Below are 16280 nucleotides of genomic sequence, written 5' to 3' on the forward strand. Positions count from 1 at the left end.
GATTTACCTTGATAGTCAGTGAAAAATTTTTATGAGACCAGTCATCCAGACTCGATGTTATCCAACCCAATTAACCATTTTTTAAGATACAAATATTGGTTCAACAAAAATCTACAAAAATGATACTTATAAATGGCCTGTGCAAGATGATATCCCCCACCTAATTCCCTTAAAAAACAGGATTTGTAGCAAGGGCATCTGTCTAAGAAGCAGATCTCTCAGCCTCTCTCTTGAGGAGCTTCAGGTGTGGAAATATACGATCCAAATGACATCCGTAATGAAGCGAGAGAATGGCTTCTACTTGTTCAACGCTGATTGATGCACCAGAGTAATCATCGGAGCAGAGTTGAACGGAGGCCAACTTCATTAGCTCGTGTCCCATGACGACGTGATTCGGAGGGTAAAGCTTCTCGAGGATCTAAAAAACGAGTACACAAGGTTCATATTTCCTGGAAATATAGATCCGCATCTCTTTGAATTGTATGTTACATTACAGCAATATAGAACGTTTTCTATGAGACATGTTAAAGTAGCGATCTAATTATGAGCTTGTTGAACTGAAACAGCTACAACTAAATCTAGTATTTCACAACACTAACTAAATTGCTGTGGTCACTTCAAGCTCATGTAGGAACTGAAACATCAAAAATCTTGAGAAATTTTCTATCTTGCCGAGTAATGCAGAGTGACAGAGAGTATCCAAGTTAATCATATATTCAAGGATAAAAAATAATACCTTAATGGAAGCGATACAGTGTTCTTCTGCCAGTTTGAATTCTCCGATTCTAACAAATGCCTCTGCAACATTATCCTCAGCCTGCATCACGGTGCAAATTCCTTCTATCAGCACAAAGTTAATCCTAATACCGATGGTTTAGTTGATTTACTATGTTTCTGCTAGTAATTTGAAAAATTCTTACACATTAATATGTCAAGAAATTCCACGGCCACACAATTAGAGTATTTTGCTAAGATAGATTTTGATTTACTCATTCTGATGTTTCTGCTAGTAATTTGAAAAATTCTTACACATTAATATGTCAAAAAATTCCACGGCCACACAATTAGAGTATTTTGCTGAAGATATATTCTTGAAAATTCCGGAAATCGAGTAGATAGGAAAATTTACGAGTACAAAAAAAAAAGGAAGAAAGAAAATGTCAGTGGGAAGAACAAACCTCAGCGACAATCTTACTATATGGATGCCTTACTGATCTGAGCTGAACAAGAGAATTCAGCATATCTGGAACAAAAGAATCAGGAACTTCGTCTGAATCCAAAGAATCCTTTAACCTGTGTGAATTTGAGGATTTCAGATTTTCCAAGATGCATGTCGATATGAAAATTAAAGAGGGAGGCTACATGCCATACCTCTGAATTTTTGCTGCATAGCTTTTAGATGCTGCAGATAAATCCTTCAAATTTCGATAGGAACCGCAACTCAAACACCGGCCAACAGCAATGTGACTCTTGGTACCTCTTTCACGAAGCAACATTCTTGCAACACTATATACTTCTTTTTCATGGCTCGGCAACTGACAAGTTGAAAAGGCTTCAAAACCATATTTGACGAATTCAACCAGAATTATAGGCTAGAGTACTAGAAGATTCGACATACACGTAAAGAAATTTTAAAATTGCAAAGTCCATTAGAAACTTGCAAGGACTTGTCCTCGAGCAGTTTGTCATAAGCAGCTTCTAGGACCACACCGAGACAATGAGGCTGAATACATCTGAAAGCATTAATAACAAGATCTGAAAGGCTCACTGTGGAACAACTAAAGCATTGGCATTGGAAGGAGTACTGCTCCTCGAGCAACTTCTGCCTATCTTGAAGATCTAACTGTCCCACCTGTAGAAAATAGTTAGTAGCAAAGTTTTTTCTCGGTATCAATTCGCTAGCAAAATAAATTACACTGAAAATTCACTGGGATGGAAATGTGAATATTGCTCAAGAGGGGAAAAAAATTAAAATGTACCTGAGGACCATAAGACAGCTCAAGTGGACTCCATGCTGGTACAAGTTCTATAGAATGTACAAAGAGCGTACGGGAAATAAAATAAGCATGAGAATTAGGCTGGCACGAGTGGTTAAACAAGCTGCCCTTTGTATATATAGCTTGCGCTACTCTAACCTGCCAAATGAATAGTTTGTCATGTACGAGAAGAGGAACATTCAATAACATTGCAAACAGCCAAACACACAAGCATTGAGTGGCTGGCAAATATACTACATAAGATAAAACATCGACCAAAATACTTTCTGATGTTTGCTTCTCGTTCACAGAAATAACATCCTTGATAAAGATTACTGACAAACACATAGCTTATAAGCTAACCCCGTGATTTACCTCCCTTCACATAACCTAGGGACGGACTGTGAGGGTCACCTAAGGTGATTGTAATCACCTTTTTGCTACAACTGACAAACACAGAGCTGCTCAGTCACTGGGCTAAGGCCATTTGAAGTGAAGGCTTAACTGATAATGCTTGCGTTGATTGTCTTAAGAAACAATCCAAACTTTTAGGAAACTATGAGATATCAGTATCAATTAGGCACATATATGCTTACCATGTAACACATAGGTGATACAAATAAAAACTACACACAATAAAATAAGCAGATGTATTAAACAGACCGGTTACAATCAATGTGGATATCAGTAACTAAAAAACAAATTCTATAAGAATGATTTAAGGATGGCCATAATCTGTTCGGCCATAACCAACTCCTCAAAGATGCTTCCACACAATCACTGAATTTCCATCAGTAGGCACACTCACTTGATAGTATTACCAGTGGAGCAGAGTAGACACCGTTAGACACAACTTCAAAACATTTCAGAGCTGAAATACATGTAGAATAGGCGCTTGATGATATAATTGAAAAGAGTTTACTAGAGCAATCAAATGTCAATATGGCACAATGTTTGCCAATAAGCAGAACAGTATTTATGTGAGAGAAAAATAAAACACTTTGTGATTGAACATTGAAGCCTAAATTGAACAGAGGAACAAAAGGGTCACAAGTTAGCTCATAACCAAGAAATAAGGGGCAAATAATAGCAAGGATATTTAATCTGCAAACCTGTTCAGTACTTTGAGTAATATAATTTTTGGAGGTTGAAGCATTTGTAAACTTCCCTAAAGCCTCATCTCCACATAACGATCTCATATGGACAACCGCCATCGAATTGACCTTAACCTGGGATATCACCAGAACCAACTGCACCAATGAAAAGAAGTTTCAAAAAGGTATAAATGGTTTCAATCCAATAAGCAAGATCAAGTGTTGTATAAGTTAGAATAATGAAACCGTTCATTATACACTGGTAAAAGTAAGCAAGAAACATACTACTCAAATTGCATATCAGCATCGCAGCACGATGTAATAGTCTCCAAAAATTAAAGGATTAGAATCCTTACAAATTTTCCTGAATTTTAGGATTCAAGTCATCCTTTTTTAAAATGATTTAAATTCTGCTTCATGTATCCCTTTTCCCGGGATAGTAGACAATTATATATACATAGAAACACCACATTGAAAGTCTCAAGATGTTAATCTGTGTTCCTCTATATCCAGGAATCCTACTCAGCTCAAATGAAAGCATACTGATTGTCAAACTAGCACTCCTTCAACAATGCATCATTTACATTTTTACTGAAAAAGGATATTTGTTTATACTTACGAATTAAGTTAGATAGTTTTTATATATAAAACAAGTAGAATAAACAAAGAACCAATTCTGGCACTAAGAATGTGATCTGAAATAATCTTTATTTAGCAATTGAATAGAAAATCTAATTTGGCAGATATTTCAAAAGACCAATCACCAGAAAATAATAATCAAAATCCAGAACCATGAGTAAGTTACATTTTATATCACCTGGGCAACAGAAGCCGCACTGAATGGGAAATCTGAATTATAGAAATGATGCAAACAGTGCAACAAGACAACTGCATAGACATGCGACTCCAACTTAGTAATTATAGAATTTTGAGCATAATGGTGGACAAAATCCTACAGAAACAAATATAATATATGAATTAGACAAGATAACAACTATCTCTAAGATAGTAATAGGAGAAGAAAAAAAAACAGTGCTAATATAAACATTCACCAAATAATCCAAGGGACTAGAGTTCCTCCCAAAAGCCTTCCATTTTTCGACAGAAATTGCAATTATTCGGGCAGCTAAAACTATGTCAGGTGGCAATACAGCAGACCAGTGCAGACCACCACATTCATGACGATGTTCTGGAATGTGATTATTGGGCATGTTGACTCTGATACTTCTGGCATCACTTGAAAATCTATCCATAGATTTCTCAAGATTTACATACACATTTTTCTTTGGATAATGATTGTCGACTTTACTTGATGATTCTTCTCCAACAGCTTGTTCCAAACAACAATTAGAGCAGTACACTGGTATGGTACAAGAAGGGCAGAACAAGAGATCAGTTGGTACTCCTTCGAAGCAAAAGTGGCAGCGAGTTTCACGGTAAGCCTTAAGTAAAATCTGTATATCAAGTCAATATTCAGTGAAGATGCAATAGTACTTCATCATCAGAAATTTTCTATGGGTTAGTGCATAGGCAACTAAGGGCCATTGCATATTATTTTAATCAAGGAATATGAACATGGAAAATTGAATAATCAATAAAACATGATAACCAATGATTGTTAGATGAAAACACCAAGATCCTACCGCAGCAAGAGGTTGTTCATGATGAACTAAGGAAGCTGGAGGAATGTCATTTCCAAAAGTTAGTCCTCTTCCTTTATCTGGTGTTGATACACATTGAAGTGATAGAGATTGTAACTGAGCTGCGACAAAGCCAATATTGTATCACTCCTTGAAAAATAAAAATGAAAATTAGATTCCTAGAAACTAACATATCAACAAAGTAATATTGAATACTTGGCTCAAGCAAGCAACACTACATTGGTTTTGTTATGACGTCAATATTGCCAGTGCAGTTAATCATTGGGTAAACTTTGCACTACCATGATCTGATCTCAAGTAAGCAAGATACTCATACAATAAAATAAAGTTGAAATCACAATGAATATAATATGCTTACCTGAGGAGTCTACATTCTCATTTTTTCCACCATTGTTTGCCATTGCAGTCACATTTAACTTATCAGATTCTTTTAACACAATACCCAGCTCGCCTTGAATTTGGTTCTTCCTAAACAAGTTCTCTTCCAAACTGGAAGCAACTTCTAGGTCATGTTTGGCATATTCATAATTTTTTAAAGAAGCATTTGCCTTCCCTCTTCTGTACCATGCCTGCTAACACAGAACAAGTGAAAAGGGAAAAGATAGAAACAGAAAAGCAAATTACTACCTAAGTTCCACAAGGTCATCAGTGCAATGGTAAAATTAAATAATTGCATGCTGATGCAATTAAAAGATATGGATCTAAGGAAAAACAGCATTCAGTTATTTGATAATGTTGCTCTTGTAGCTACAATAAAATATCCATCTCAGCTAGACATTGTAGCATGTAACATGCCACGGGTCATAAGGAAACAACTGTGACATGACTTATCTATCAGACTCTTTCTATATCTTGATTCCTTACTGCAGTGAAATTGTTGTACCGTACTAAACCCATCAATGCACACATGCGCTGTCAGAAAATGACAGCATATGCAATAGATGAAAATATACATGTATATGCCCGACAATAATACAATATAAAAAGTAACAACTTATTGAAGGAACAAAAATTTGCAACTTATTTTAGATGAAACTTTCCTTATTGCACATAACCCTTTGAAAAAGTAAACTTTCCTCCAAAAGAAATAGAATAAAGGCATGTTCTACTCACCAACCTTGACATAAGTAGGGAAAATCGCAATGGCTCGGTTGCAATCTCGAACGCACTCTTTTAGAAGGCCTAGATTCTGCAAGGAAAAAAAAATCAAGAGATATAAAAAATTATCAGATATGAGACAGGATATTAAAACTAGTCATCGCTCATAAGATACGAATGCCTGCAAAATGTATGGCTATTTCATCATGATTGTCCATACAACATGGAGCCTGATAGTGGATGTAGATTTGAACCAATCTATCAACAAAATTTAGGAATACTATAGAGGCAACTTTTCCAAAGTTCACACTTCAGGTAAATAAACCTAACCTTGGGATTTTTATTGGAAAATTTCATAGAGTGCTTCAGCTGACAATATTGTTATGAATATATAGTATTCTCATATGAACCAAGCATTTCATCACACTTCAAATTCAATTGGTGAGAAGTATTGATCAGGTGGTACTATGATTCTTCGAGGGGATCCTTCGTCCCACAAGTCAAATGTTCAAAAACGCCCCATGGATCAGTTATTTTCCTATCTTGTAAGATGTATAACAAGGTCTAAGACATGATAAAATGACCATAGAAGACAGTGCAAACCAATTTGATATAACAAACTTTTACAACTATAGCATAGAAAGTGAAGCTTGATAGCCAAATAGATTAAAAACAAGGCACAGTTACTTTTAGATATTACTCTACACAACTAAAAATTGAATGTGATGGTTCTATTAAGTTAACAGCATCAACTTGCTTCAATTAAAATGAAGGAGAGAAAATTGAACTTACATGCATAGCAGAAGCCCTGTTTACATATAAAGTGGCAACCAAATTTGCATCCATCTCAGAGGAACTTGCAGGGGCATAACGCAATGCCTTTCTCCCAAATATAATAAAAGTATTAATAGGAAAATTCAGGAAAAAAACATCAATATCATCAAATAAAATTATTTTTATAATCAAAACATACTCAATGGAGTTTGAATTATAAAGTAACACATCCAAGAGTTTTAGTTACTGTCCTATGCCTTATTGGCTGAAACGTTGAACGCCGCCCTGATTCAACAATAAGAGGGAAGGAAGAGGGTGCCAACTAGCTCACTCAATTGGTAAGGGCCTTTGAAAATTTTTGCATAGTTCTTAGGTTTAAAATCTGTTTTCACCCAAATGTGAGTGCTCGAGGGCTATCATAACTATTCTAAAAAATAATAAGAAGGAAAGAAGACACGCATACTATTCTAACGAAGAAAAATGACGTTATTAATCATATATAAGAAAAGAATTGAGGAAAAAGAACAGACCTGCGAGTAAAAGGTCAAAGCTTTAGCGTATTGTCCCTCGGTAAAACACTCGTTTCCTTTCTGCTTCGAATCCAAAGCAGCTTCCTTGTTCTTCCGACAGAGTGCCAGTTCAGGATCTGTCAATTCCCTAATAACCTAAACCAAGGAATTAACAGAAATAAATTCCACGAATTTCAAGAAATAGACGAGGATGCTGAAATTACTTGCTGAAACTGAGGCGAGGAGCGTAAAAAGTCAAGAATCAGAGAAGAAGAGATCGTCAAATTCTCCGGCGTGCTCTCGCCGATCATCCGCTTCAAGTCATCCGGGATTAGGGATTTCAGCCTCTCCATTCCTGCTACGGCGATCAAACAATACAAATGCACATTGCGAAAATCCCTAAACTACCACGCGAAAATCAAGAGATTTGACTGAAGCCAATAAATAGAAGATAAGAAAATGCTCAAAAACAGTCTACTAAATTGCATTAACTCTTTTACTATTAAAAGGATATTCTTATAAAAAGTAAATATAAAAATGTCCACGGCTCTGCATCAGATACCCTATTTAAATATTTTACCTTAAATTTTAGATAGGGTAGCTAAAAAATCTTTACATCAGCTACCCTATCCATTCCCTAAATTATGCATTTATGAACAATACTTCTCTAAATTTAGGGAATGGATTCCATTCCCTAAATATTATAGAGGAGAGAGAAGAAATAGGGAAGCTGATATATGATGTTTTGAAAAGTGGATATCCAAATTTAATAAAGTAACTTTTTTATCCTAAATTATGCATTTTGGATAGGGAAACTGGTGTGGATGCTCTTATAGTTATTTTAAATAAAATTATTTTAAAAATTAAAATACTTTTGACAGTTATATAATTAAATATAAAATAATTTTAAAAAATATACTAATTAAAAAATATATATAATTAATCAAGTTATAGAAGTATTTCCACATAATAATTTTAGTTAGAATTATAGTAATTTATAAGAAGAGAATTTTATATTAAAAAATAAAATAAAGTATACCTAAAATAGGTATAGGAATGATGGTACTATAAATATATAATATTTTTATTAAAATTAAAAATATCAAATCATCGTATTATTTATCAAATACTTTTTTCCCAAGCAAAAACATTAATATTTTTTCAATACAATTGATTCTTTAAATTAAAATATAATTAATCCATACAAAATTATGCAATCATATACAATTGAACTAATCGATTTAAGTTGTTTTAATCTTGTCGAATGCTTAAAAACATTTCCAATTGAAAGAATTTGTTAACACAAATAACATTTAATGAATAACAATATATTAATGCCTTGACTGTCCTCAAAACTAAGTGAAATAAACAAACATAAATAATAATAATACACAACATAGAAATAAAACTAATGATTTAATCAACTATCATTATTGTTAAATGTTAATAGTTTTTAAAAACATTGTATTTTTATTTTTTAAATTAAAATTAAGCAATGAAAATTGGAATAAAGTAAACATAAAATATAAAGTTAACACTACTATGGTTAAGTCTCCAAACCTTAGCTTAAGCGCCTTCCGCCACCGCCCATCGCTGGCCCTTCAACGCCGCTACCGCCCACCGCTGGCCCTTCAACGCCGCCACCGCCACCCGACTATCCTCCTCCTAAAATGCGCCGCTTCTCTCACCATGAGCCAGCTCCTCCAACTACACGCCCGCCTCATCACCTCCCCTCCTCCCCCCGAGGCCGTCGACCCCAACCTCGTCGCCGTCAAGCTCATCTGCGCTGCCGCCGAACGGTCCGACCCCCGCCACGCCGCCCTCGTCTTCCACGTCCTGCGCGACCCCAACATCGTCGCCTGGAACTCCCTCCTCCGCGCTCTCGCCCTCCACCGCCTCCACCCGGCCGCTCTCCACCACTTCCGCCGCCTCCTCGCTTCCGGCTCCCCCGCCCCCGACGAGTTCACTTTCACCTCTGTCCTTAAGGCCTGCGCTGGTCTTCTCGCCCGTTCGGACGGCGAGATGGCGCACGCCCTCGTCCTCAGGCGTGGCTTCGCCAGCAACGTCTTCGTCGGCAACTCCCTCATCGACATGTACTTCAAGTTCGGCCGACCTGATAATGCTCAATCCCTGTTCGACGAAATGCTCACAAGGGACGTCGTCACCTGGAACAGCCTCTTGTCAGGATACTGCTCCCGCGGCCATTTAACCACGGCGAGGAGAGTGTTCGACGAAATGCCCGAGAGAAGCATGATTTCATTGTCCGCCATGATCATAGGCTACGCTCAGACGGGCAACTTGGACGCAGCCCGTGAGATATTCGACGAGGCAATTGATACAAACGTTGGCTGCTGGAATGCCATGATTTCAGGATACGCTCAGAACCAGAAGTTCTCAAAGGCCATCGCACTCTTTCGCCAGATGCTCAACTCACACTCAGTGGAACCCAATGAAGTCACACTTGTGAGTGTCCTCTCAGCCTGCGCTCACTCAGGTGCCCTCAACTACGGGAGGTGCATCTACCGATTCATCGAGACGAAATCGATGAGGTTAAGCCTCTTCCTTGGCAATGCACTAGCAGACATGTATGCCAAGTGTGGATGTATCGCCGAGGCCAAAGCAGTGTTTGGCAAAATGAAGGAAAGGGATGTTATATCTTGGAACACGATCATCACTGCCTTGGCCATGCATGGCCATTCAGAGGAAGCAATCTCAATGTTCCACAAGATGTTGGATCGAAGTTTAAGGCCTAATGACATTACTTTCATGGGGATTTTATCAGCCTGCACTCATGCTGGTCTGGTGGATGCCGGGCTTCGGTATTTCGATACGATGATCAAGGTGTTTGAAGTTTTGCCGCAGGTCGAACACTATGGATGCATAGTGGATCTTCTCAGTCGATCAGGGCGGCTTGATGAAGCAGAGGATTTGGTTAATTCGATGCGGGTGGCACCAAATGAAATTGTCTGGGGTGCTTTGTTGGGTGGTTGCAAGATCTACAAGGACACAAGCAGAGGCGAACGAGTAGTTCAGCGCATACTCGAGTTAGACCCTAAGCACACCGGCAGCTATGTGTATCTGGCAAATTTATACGATAGGATGGGTAGATTTGACGATGCGGCAAAGTTAAGTTCGATGATGCGAAATAATGGAGTGGTAAAGACTCCCGGCTGCAGTTGGATTGAGGTCGATAACACGGTACATGAGTTCCTCATGGGTGATCGTTCTCACCCGCAAACCGAAAAGATTTACGCAATGGTTAGCACATTGAGCGTTAGAATGAAGCTAGTGGGGTATGCGCCCGACACAACGTTGGTAACTCAAAGGATAGACGAGGAGGAGAAGGAGAATGCACTCTCGATGCACAGCGAGAAGTTAGCAGTAGCTTTCGGGCTCATCAGCACAAAGGATCACAGCACCATCCGCGTCGTGAAAAATTTGCGGGTTTGTGATGATTGCCATCGGGCAATGAAGGTTATTTCAAATATTGTCGGGCGGGAGATCGTCTTGCGTGATCGAAGCCGTTTCCACCATTTCAAAGAGGGGCAATGCTCTTGTAAAGACTACTGGTAAGTCCAGAAGATGAGATCAATTCAGCCCTCTGAATGAGATAGGTCAATTAATAAGTATTTAAAAATATTTTACCTGAATTTTAAAAAAGTAATTTATTAGACACTAAAGCTATTTTTTTAGATAAAATTACAGGCTGAATAATGTATGGTATTTTATTTTTTTTTTAAATTTAATTCTGAGTTGCTTCCCACGGTCAGTTCACTAGCAATTGGGCCGCCAGGCCCATCGGCGACAGCGGCGGGACGGCGAACAAGCCGCTCTTCATCTCATCCACCTCCAAGTCCCACAGGCTGTTCCAGATCGACGGAGACAAGGGGCAGAGGAGGAGGTCCTCTGCCGCCTCCGACTCAGAGAATCGAGACATTTTGATGTCGCTTGATGTTTCCGTCTCCGTTCCTCTTTTCCTCTTACCTCCTGCTGCCGCCACCGCCGCAGCCGGGGCTGCTGGAAGAGGATGAGGAGGCGGAGAAGGAGGAAGGGGGACATCCGATTCGGCTGCGGAGCATCCGAGCTCGTTGGGGAAGTTGAGGATGGCCTTGCGGCCGCGCATCTGGAAGGCGGCGCGATCGTACGCGCGGGCGGCATCCACGGCGGTATCAAAGGTCCCAAGCCAGACTCGCGACCCCCGCCGCTTAGGGTCGCGGATCTCCGCCGCGAACTTCCCCCACGGCCTCTGGCGCACGCCGCGATATCGCCGGCCCTGGTCTTCCCCCGCGGCGGCCCAGTCCGGGTGTCGAGCCCGGGGGAGGGCGACGGCGAGGGACGGCCAGAGATCTGGAAGCGGGAGCGGCGGATCGGGGCCGAAGCGGATCATGGGGGCGGCCGGCGCGGGGAAGCAGAAAGCCGATTCGCGGGGACGAGCGACCGCAGGCGCCGGAGGGGGGAGGACGAAGGAGAGCGGAGTTAACGGGACGTCGGCGAGCAGGTGCTCGCGAATGAGGTCAAGAGTGGAGCCGCCGCCGCCGAGGAGTGATTCCATAACAAGGAACAGAAACAAAAGCAGGGAGAAATTAAACACGAAACACGAATGGAAAAAAAGGCTTGCGGAGGCGCTGGCTATTTAAAGGCAGGGACGAATATCTTCAGGTACGCTTTTACTTAAAATTTTAACGATTTCTTTTTAATGAAATGGAATAATTAAGGACATTATTTTAAAGACTGAATGTAAATTAGATAAGATCAAAATTTTAAAATTGAAATCTATATAAATATTATATAAACATTTGCATAAATCTATATATATATATACTTGACTCCATCTTTAGAGACAAACAAGAAAAAATATAGTAGAGATTTATTTATTTTCTAACTTATCAACTAGGATAATAAAGCAAGTAGAGGTAGTAGCTATAGCTAGGTCTCTTGATAATGAGTCCATCAACAAATAATATTGTTTTGAAAGATCAGTTAAAGAGAAGCTGACAATTGATGGGCAAACAGAGGAGAAGGAAGCAAAATGGGGAGACTTCAAGTTGATCGGCTTGGTCTCCATACGTTGAAAACGCGAGATCAAATAGTTTGATTATATAATAACCAAAATGATATAAATCTGAATCCTAAATTAGATTCTTTTTGGATCTTTTGTTTTAGAAATAGGAATATTATTTCAACTTTGACGATGGCGTCGCCAAGTCAACGCTCGGGAGATTAAGTTGCAAGAATTTGTTTCCTACAAGCAAGTTAAATGTCTGATTGATTGGTCAAAATTTACATGACTAAGATCGAATAATTTATTTGATGCATCACTAGAATTGTAATTAAACCAATAAAAATCATTGAATTGTGATTTAAAAGTGGATGATATCTTGTGGGAGTTGACGACTAACAATATTTGAAAGGGTTTCGCAGTGAAAGAAAAGAAGGAAGAAAGACGACTTCCGAGTAGTTCATCTCGATCAAGATGATTCCACCAACCTTGGCAAAGTAAGCATTGTTGTAGTCTCTGAAAGGCAAAAATAAAAAATAAAATAAAAATAGCTTAATGACTTGGTTTGCTAAATTGAAACTCTAAAACAGGTTGCATCCACTGGAAAAAGGTGTGCATTTTGACATTCATGCTACGATCGATAATTAGTATGCAGACGGCAGAAGATATATACAACATTCTAACAATCATCATAGAAGACCCGACCTTTTAAGAATATGATCTTGTCAGGAAGTTCATAGTCTCAAACACCAATGGAGGTCAGAAATCTAACACAACAAATGATCTTGATGGGAAACTTGTAATGAGGAGCAGAAACTAGGAGGAACAACTAAATTATTGCATGATTGGAAATGAGAATGATGCAAGAATTCCTCTGAAAGCATCTCCACCTTGTTTTTGGTGGCAAAAGGTTAATACAGTCGTCCCAGTGTCTTCGTCCCAGGATCAATACGGAGGAGGTAAATCACGGATGACTACTAACATATGGAATAGTGACTAGCATATAAGGAAGGAATTTACCTTGGCTTTATCGAGATTCGAACCCCAGATCTCATGATGACAACATCTCATGTGCTAACCACTAGACCGTCCGGAGGGGACCATCTCCACCTTGTTCTTGGTTGGCAAGAAGGTGGGTGATCCTCTCCAAAAATCATAGTGATGGTTGGTTGAGGATGTGACTTCTGTATTAACTGAATGTAGACCTCGTTCCGTTCTGTAATACAAGAAATGTCAGTGTCGAACTAGGGAAGAGGTCCTCGATGTTGGCCCTCCGACGTTCAAATCAGTCACTGGAAAGATGGAAGAAAACAAAGCAACAACGAGTACAGACATGAATGGTAAATAACGCGTACCTCCATCTCCCTTTATATAGTGCCCTTATGGGCAATGTGTTGGAGTGTATACTAAAAGTCTAGCTTTGGGTATAAACATTTATCTAGAAATAAGAATCACATTGGTCGAATGTCTACATTTATGATAAATATAGTTGTTCAATTAATTTATATTGTAGATGACATGGTGTGTGGTGTCACACACAGAAGATCATGTTATCAGTAGCTTATAAATTATAAACAGTAGCTCACGACCATGATGGAAAGGAACAAACCATTGGAAGGTCGTAGTGTAATTAGGTATTAGTTTATCTTGACTATATAATTACACTAGTACACTCAGAGTGTATTGAGTAGGACCATTTGAGGTCGTTTCTTTTATACTGACTTTATAAAGAAACAAAGACCTCGGTTATTATGGAAGTGTGTGCTCTTAATCCTAATGTAATAACAAGCACATATATTTGATATTTATTTCTTTAATTTATCAATGGGTGAGATTTAGTTCGTTGAATCAATAAACCCGATAAGTTGAGAAATGATATCACTTATAGTGTGTGTTGTTGATTATAGAAGGAAACTGTGTCCTAGAGATACTAGGTTGATAATGTCCTCAAGAGGAGCTCATAAAGATTGTCATGTTAAACCCTGCAGGTGGACTTAGTCCGACATGATAATAAGGTTGAGTGGTACTACTCTTGGACTTAGATATTAATTAAATGAGTTGTCAGTAACTCACTTAATTAGTGGACATTTGATATATTAAACACAGGGAGACTAACACACTCATAATAAGAAGGAGCCCAAAAATGTAATTTGGGATTGGTGCGGTAGTTCAATGATAATTCTCTAGTGGAATGAATTATCATTGATAAAATTAAGTTGTGTGTTCGGGCGAACACGGGATGCTAATTTTATCGGGAGACCAAAACCAATTCCTCCTCTCGGTCCCTATCGTAGCCTCTTATTTGTAGAAGTTTTATACCCACCTATACCCACCTTCTATACCCACTAATAAGGGGCCAGCCAAGCTAGCTTGGGAACCAAGCTAGGGCCGGCCTAGGTATATTATTGGGCCCTAGCTTGAACCCAAGCTAGTGGGGCCAAATTAAATTAAAAGGAATTTTAATTTTAGTTTTATTATGTGGAAGAAATAATTTTTAAAGAGAATTAAAATTAAAATATCTCTCTTGTAAAAGATCTACAAAAGATTAAAGAAAGAGATTAGATCTCTTTCCTTATTTGTAGATTGATGAGTTATTTTATTTTCTCTTTAAAAATTATCCACATGTTGATAAAATTAAAATTATAGAAATTTCCTTTATCAACCATGAAGAGATTTTTAAAGAGAAATTTTATTTTTAAAATTTTCGGAAACAAATTAGGAAGTTTTAATTTGTTGATTAAAACTTGTCTAATTTATTTCCTCTAGAAGTGGCCGGCCATTAGAGATTAAATTGGGAAATTTTATTTAATTTTTCTCAATTAAATCATGTCAAGGAAATTAAGGAAATTTTATTGTAATTAAATTTCCTAATTTGCCTAGGCCAAAGAATATAAAAGAAGGGGTGAGGGTGCCTTCACAAGAGACAACATCTATTATTCCTCTCCCTCTTTTGTTCCTTGGTGTGGCCGGCCAACCTCTCCCTCTCTTCCTCTTGTGGTGGCCGAACCCTACCCTTCTATTGGAGCTCTTGTGGTGGCCGGATACTACTCGGAGAAGAAGAAGAAGAAGGAGAGAAAGCTAGCATCTCTTGGAGCTTGGTTAGTATTTTGTTTTTCCTCCTTGGTGAAGCTTCCTCTTTGTTGGCCGAACCTAGCTAGGAGGAGAAGAAGGTGATTGGTGGTTTCTCGTCTCGGAAGATCGTTGCCCACACAACGTCCGAGGTTAGAAGAGGAATACGGTAGAAGATCAAGAGGTTTTTCTACAAGGTATAACTAGTAAATTTTATTTCCGCATCATGCTAGTTATTTATGGAAATAATACCAAATACAAGAGGCTTACGTTCTAGAATTTCGAATATGTTTTTCAAAGTTGTGTTCTTTTGTTTCTTTCTTTTCCTTGTGATTTGATTGTTCTCTTTGGTTAACCTAAAGTTATTTTAGGAAATTAAATATTAGCTTTCTATTAAAGGTTTTGTCTAGTCGGTGGTGGTTGCTCCCATATCCAAGAAGGCCATGTGCCTCGCCACGTCAAGATGGGAACCTTTATGGAAATTAATATTTAATGGAATTAATAACTTAAGGAGACTTGGGTCGAACGTGTTAAGTTCCGCAGGAGATCCAAGTCAAAACCTAAAAGAACAAATAGATTAAGTTTTGGATCAAACGTGTTAAGTTCCGCAGGCGATCCAAAATTTAATTTAAAAGAACACATGGTAGCTAGGAAAAGGCTCGGACCTTTGACAAAATTTTTATGCAGTGGAACCTATAGGTTTCGAGTAGCAACCAACAATTGGTATCGAGCTAGGGTTTTGCCTCTGAGTATTTGGTTTTAGTTTAATTACGCACGTCATACATAATTTAGGCGGGTTAATAGTAGGATGTGCTAACTTTGTGGACGCAGGATCCAACTATTATGGCTTTTAGTTATTATGTGTGTGATTGGACCCTTGGACATGTCAAGGGCATTTATCTGTGTGCATGATTGTATTAAAATACAGCAGGAGTCGTATTTAGTTTTATTAGGATTTTATTTTGATCTAGATACATGTACATTCCTTTTATGGAATATAGGATCAAAATGTAAAATTCTATGTATGTCATGGATCGAATCTTGCAAAGCGTGGAACCTTCTAAGGACCAGAGGCGCAGTGGAACTAGTAGCAAGATGGA

At 38.5% G+C, this 16280-nt stretch overlaps 3 protein-coding genes across 4 annotated transcripts; 1 reads left to right on the forward strand and 2 right to left on the reverse strand.

Moving 5' to 3' along the window:
- Nucleotides 1–57: 57 nt before the first annotated feature.
- On the reverse strand, nucleotides 58–7580 carry LOC121976622 (SET and MYND domain-containing protein 4-like). 2 transcript variants are annotated; one of them, XM_042528869.1, is made up of 15 exons: nucleotides 7337–7580; nucleotides 7134–7268; nucleotides 6622–6708; nucleotides 5849–5920; nucleotides 5090–5300; nucleotides 4714–4832; nucleotides 4123–4524; nucleotides 3888–4022; nucleotides 3089–3226; nucleotides 1980–2135; nucleotides 1619–1852; nucleotides 1372–1535; nucleotides 1179–1293; nucleotides 737–817; nucleotides 58–418 (listed from the first exon to the last, which is right to left on the reverse strand). In XM_042528869.1, exons 1-15 carry the CDS (start codon nucleotides 7463–7465, stop codon nucleotides 203–205), a joined length of 2394 nt encoding a protein of 797 aa, XP_042384803.1. In that variant the 5' UTR covers nucleotides 7466–7580; the 3' UTR covers nucleotides 58–202. The 2 variants fall into 2 exon arrangements, with proteins under 2 accessions (XP_042384803.1, XP_042384804.1); XM_042528870.1 differs by lacking the exons at nucleotides 7134–7268; nucleotides 7337–7580 and having other exon boundaries at nucleotides 5845–5920; nucleotides 6622–6699.
- A 1092-nt stretch (nucleotides 7581–8672) lies between these two features.
- Nucleotides 8673–10685, forward strand: LOC121976624 (pentatricopeptide repeat-containing protein ELI1, chloroplastic-like). The gene has a single exon (XM_042528871.1). It carries the CDS (start codon nucleotides 8802–8804, stop codon nucleotides 10683–10685), a length of 1884 nt encoding a protein of 627 aa, XP_042384805.1. The 5' UTR covers nucleotides 8673–8801.
- A 59-nt stretch (nucleotides 10686–10744) lies between these two features.
- On the reverse strand, nucleotides 10745–11708 carry LOC121976625 (ethylene-responsive transcription factor ERF105-like). The gene has a single exon (XM_042528872.1). The coding sequence runs from the start codon at nucleotides 11662–11664 to the stop codon at nucleotides 10879–10881; it is 786 nt and encodes a 261-aa protein (XP_042384806.1). The 5' UTR covers nucleotides 11665–11708; the 3' UTR covers nucleotides 10745–10878.
- Nucleotides 11709–16280: the final 4572 nt, after the last annotated feature.

This window comes from Zingiber officinale, chromosome 4B (genome assembly GCF_018446385.1).
Source record: "Zingiber officinale cultivar Zhangliang chromosome 4B, Zo_v1.1, whole genome shotgun sequence".
NCBI lineage: Eukaryota > Viridiplantae > Streptophyta > Magnoliopsida > Zingiberales > Zingiberaceae > Zingiber > Zingiber officinale.

What these genes read in the sequence shown, in the direction of transcription:
- LOC121976624 (XM_042528871.1), top strand. Translation starts at nt 8,802, where the DNA reads ATGAGCCAGCTCCTCCAACTACACGCCCGCCTCATCACCTCCCCTCCT.
- LOC121976625 (XM_042528872.1), bottom strand. Translation starts at nt 11,664, where the DNA reads ATGGAATCACTCCTCGGCGGCGGCGGCTCCACTCTTGACCTCATTCGC.
- LOC121976622 (XM_042528869.1), bottom strand. Translation starts at nt 7,465, where the DNA reads ATGGAGAGGCTGAAATCCCTAATCCCGGATGACTTGAAGCGGATGATC. An exon ending in CTTTGACCTTTTACTCGCAG is followed by an intron (nt 6,709 to 7,133) that starts GTCTGTTCTTTT and finishes TTTGGGAGAAAG; the next exon opens with GCATTGCGTTATGCCCCTGC. An exon ending in ACTGTATCGCTTCCATTAAG is followed by an intron (nt 419 to 736) that starts GTATTATTTTTT and finishes CTCGTTTTTTAG; the next exon opens with ATCCTCGAGAAGCTTTACCC.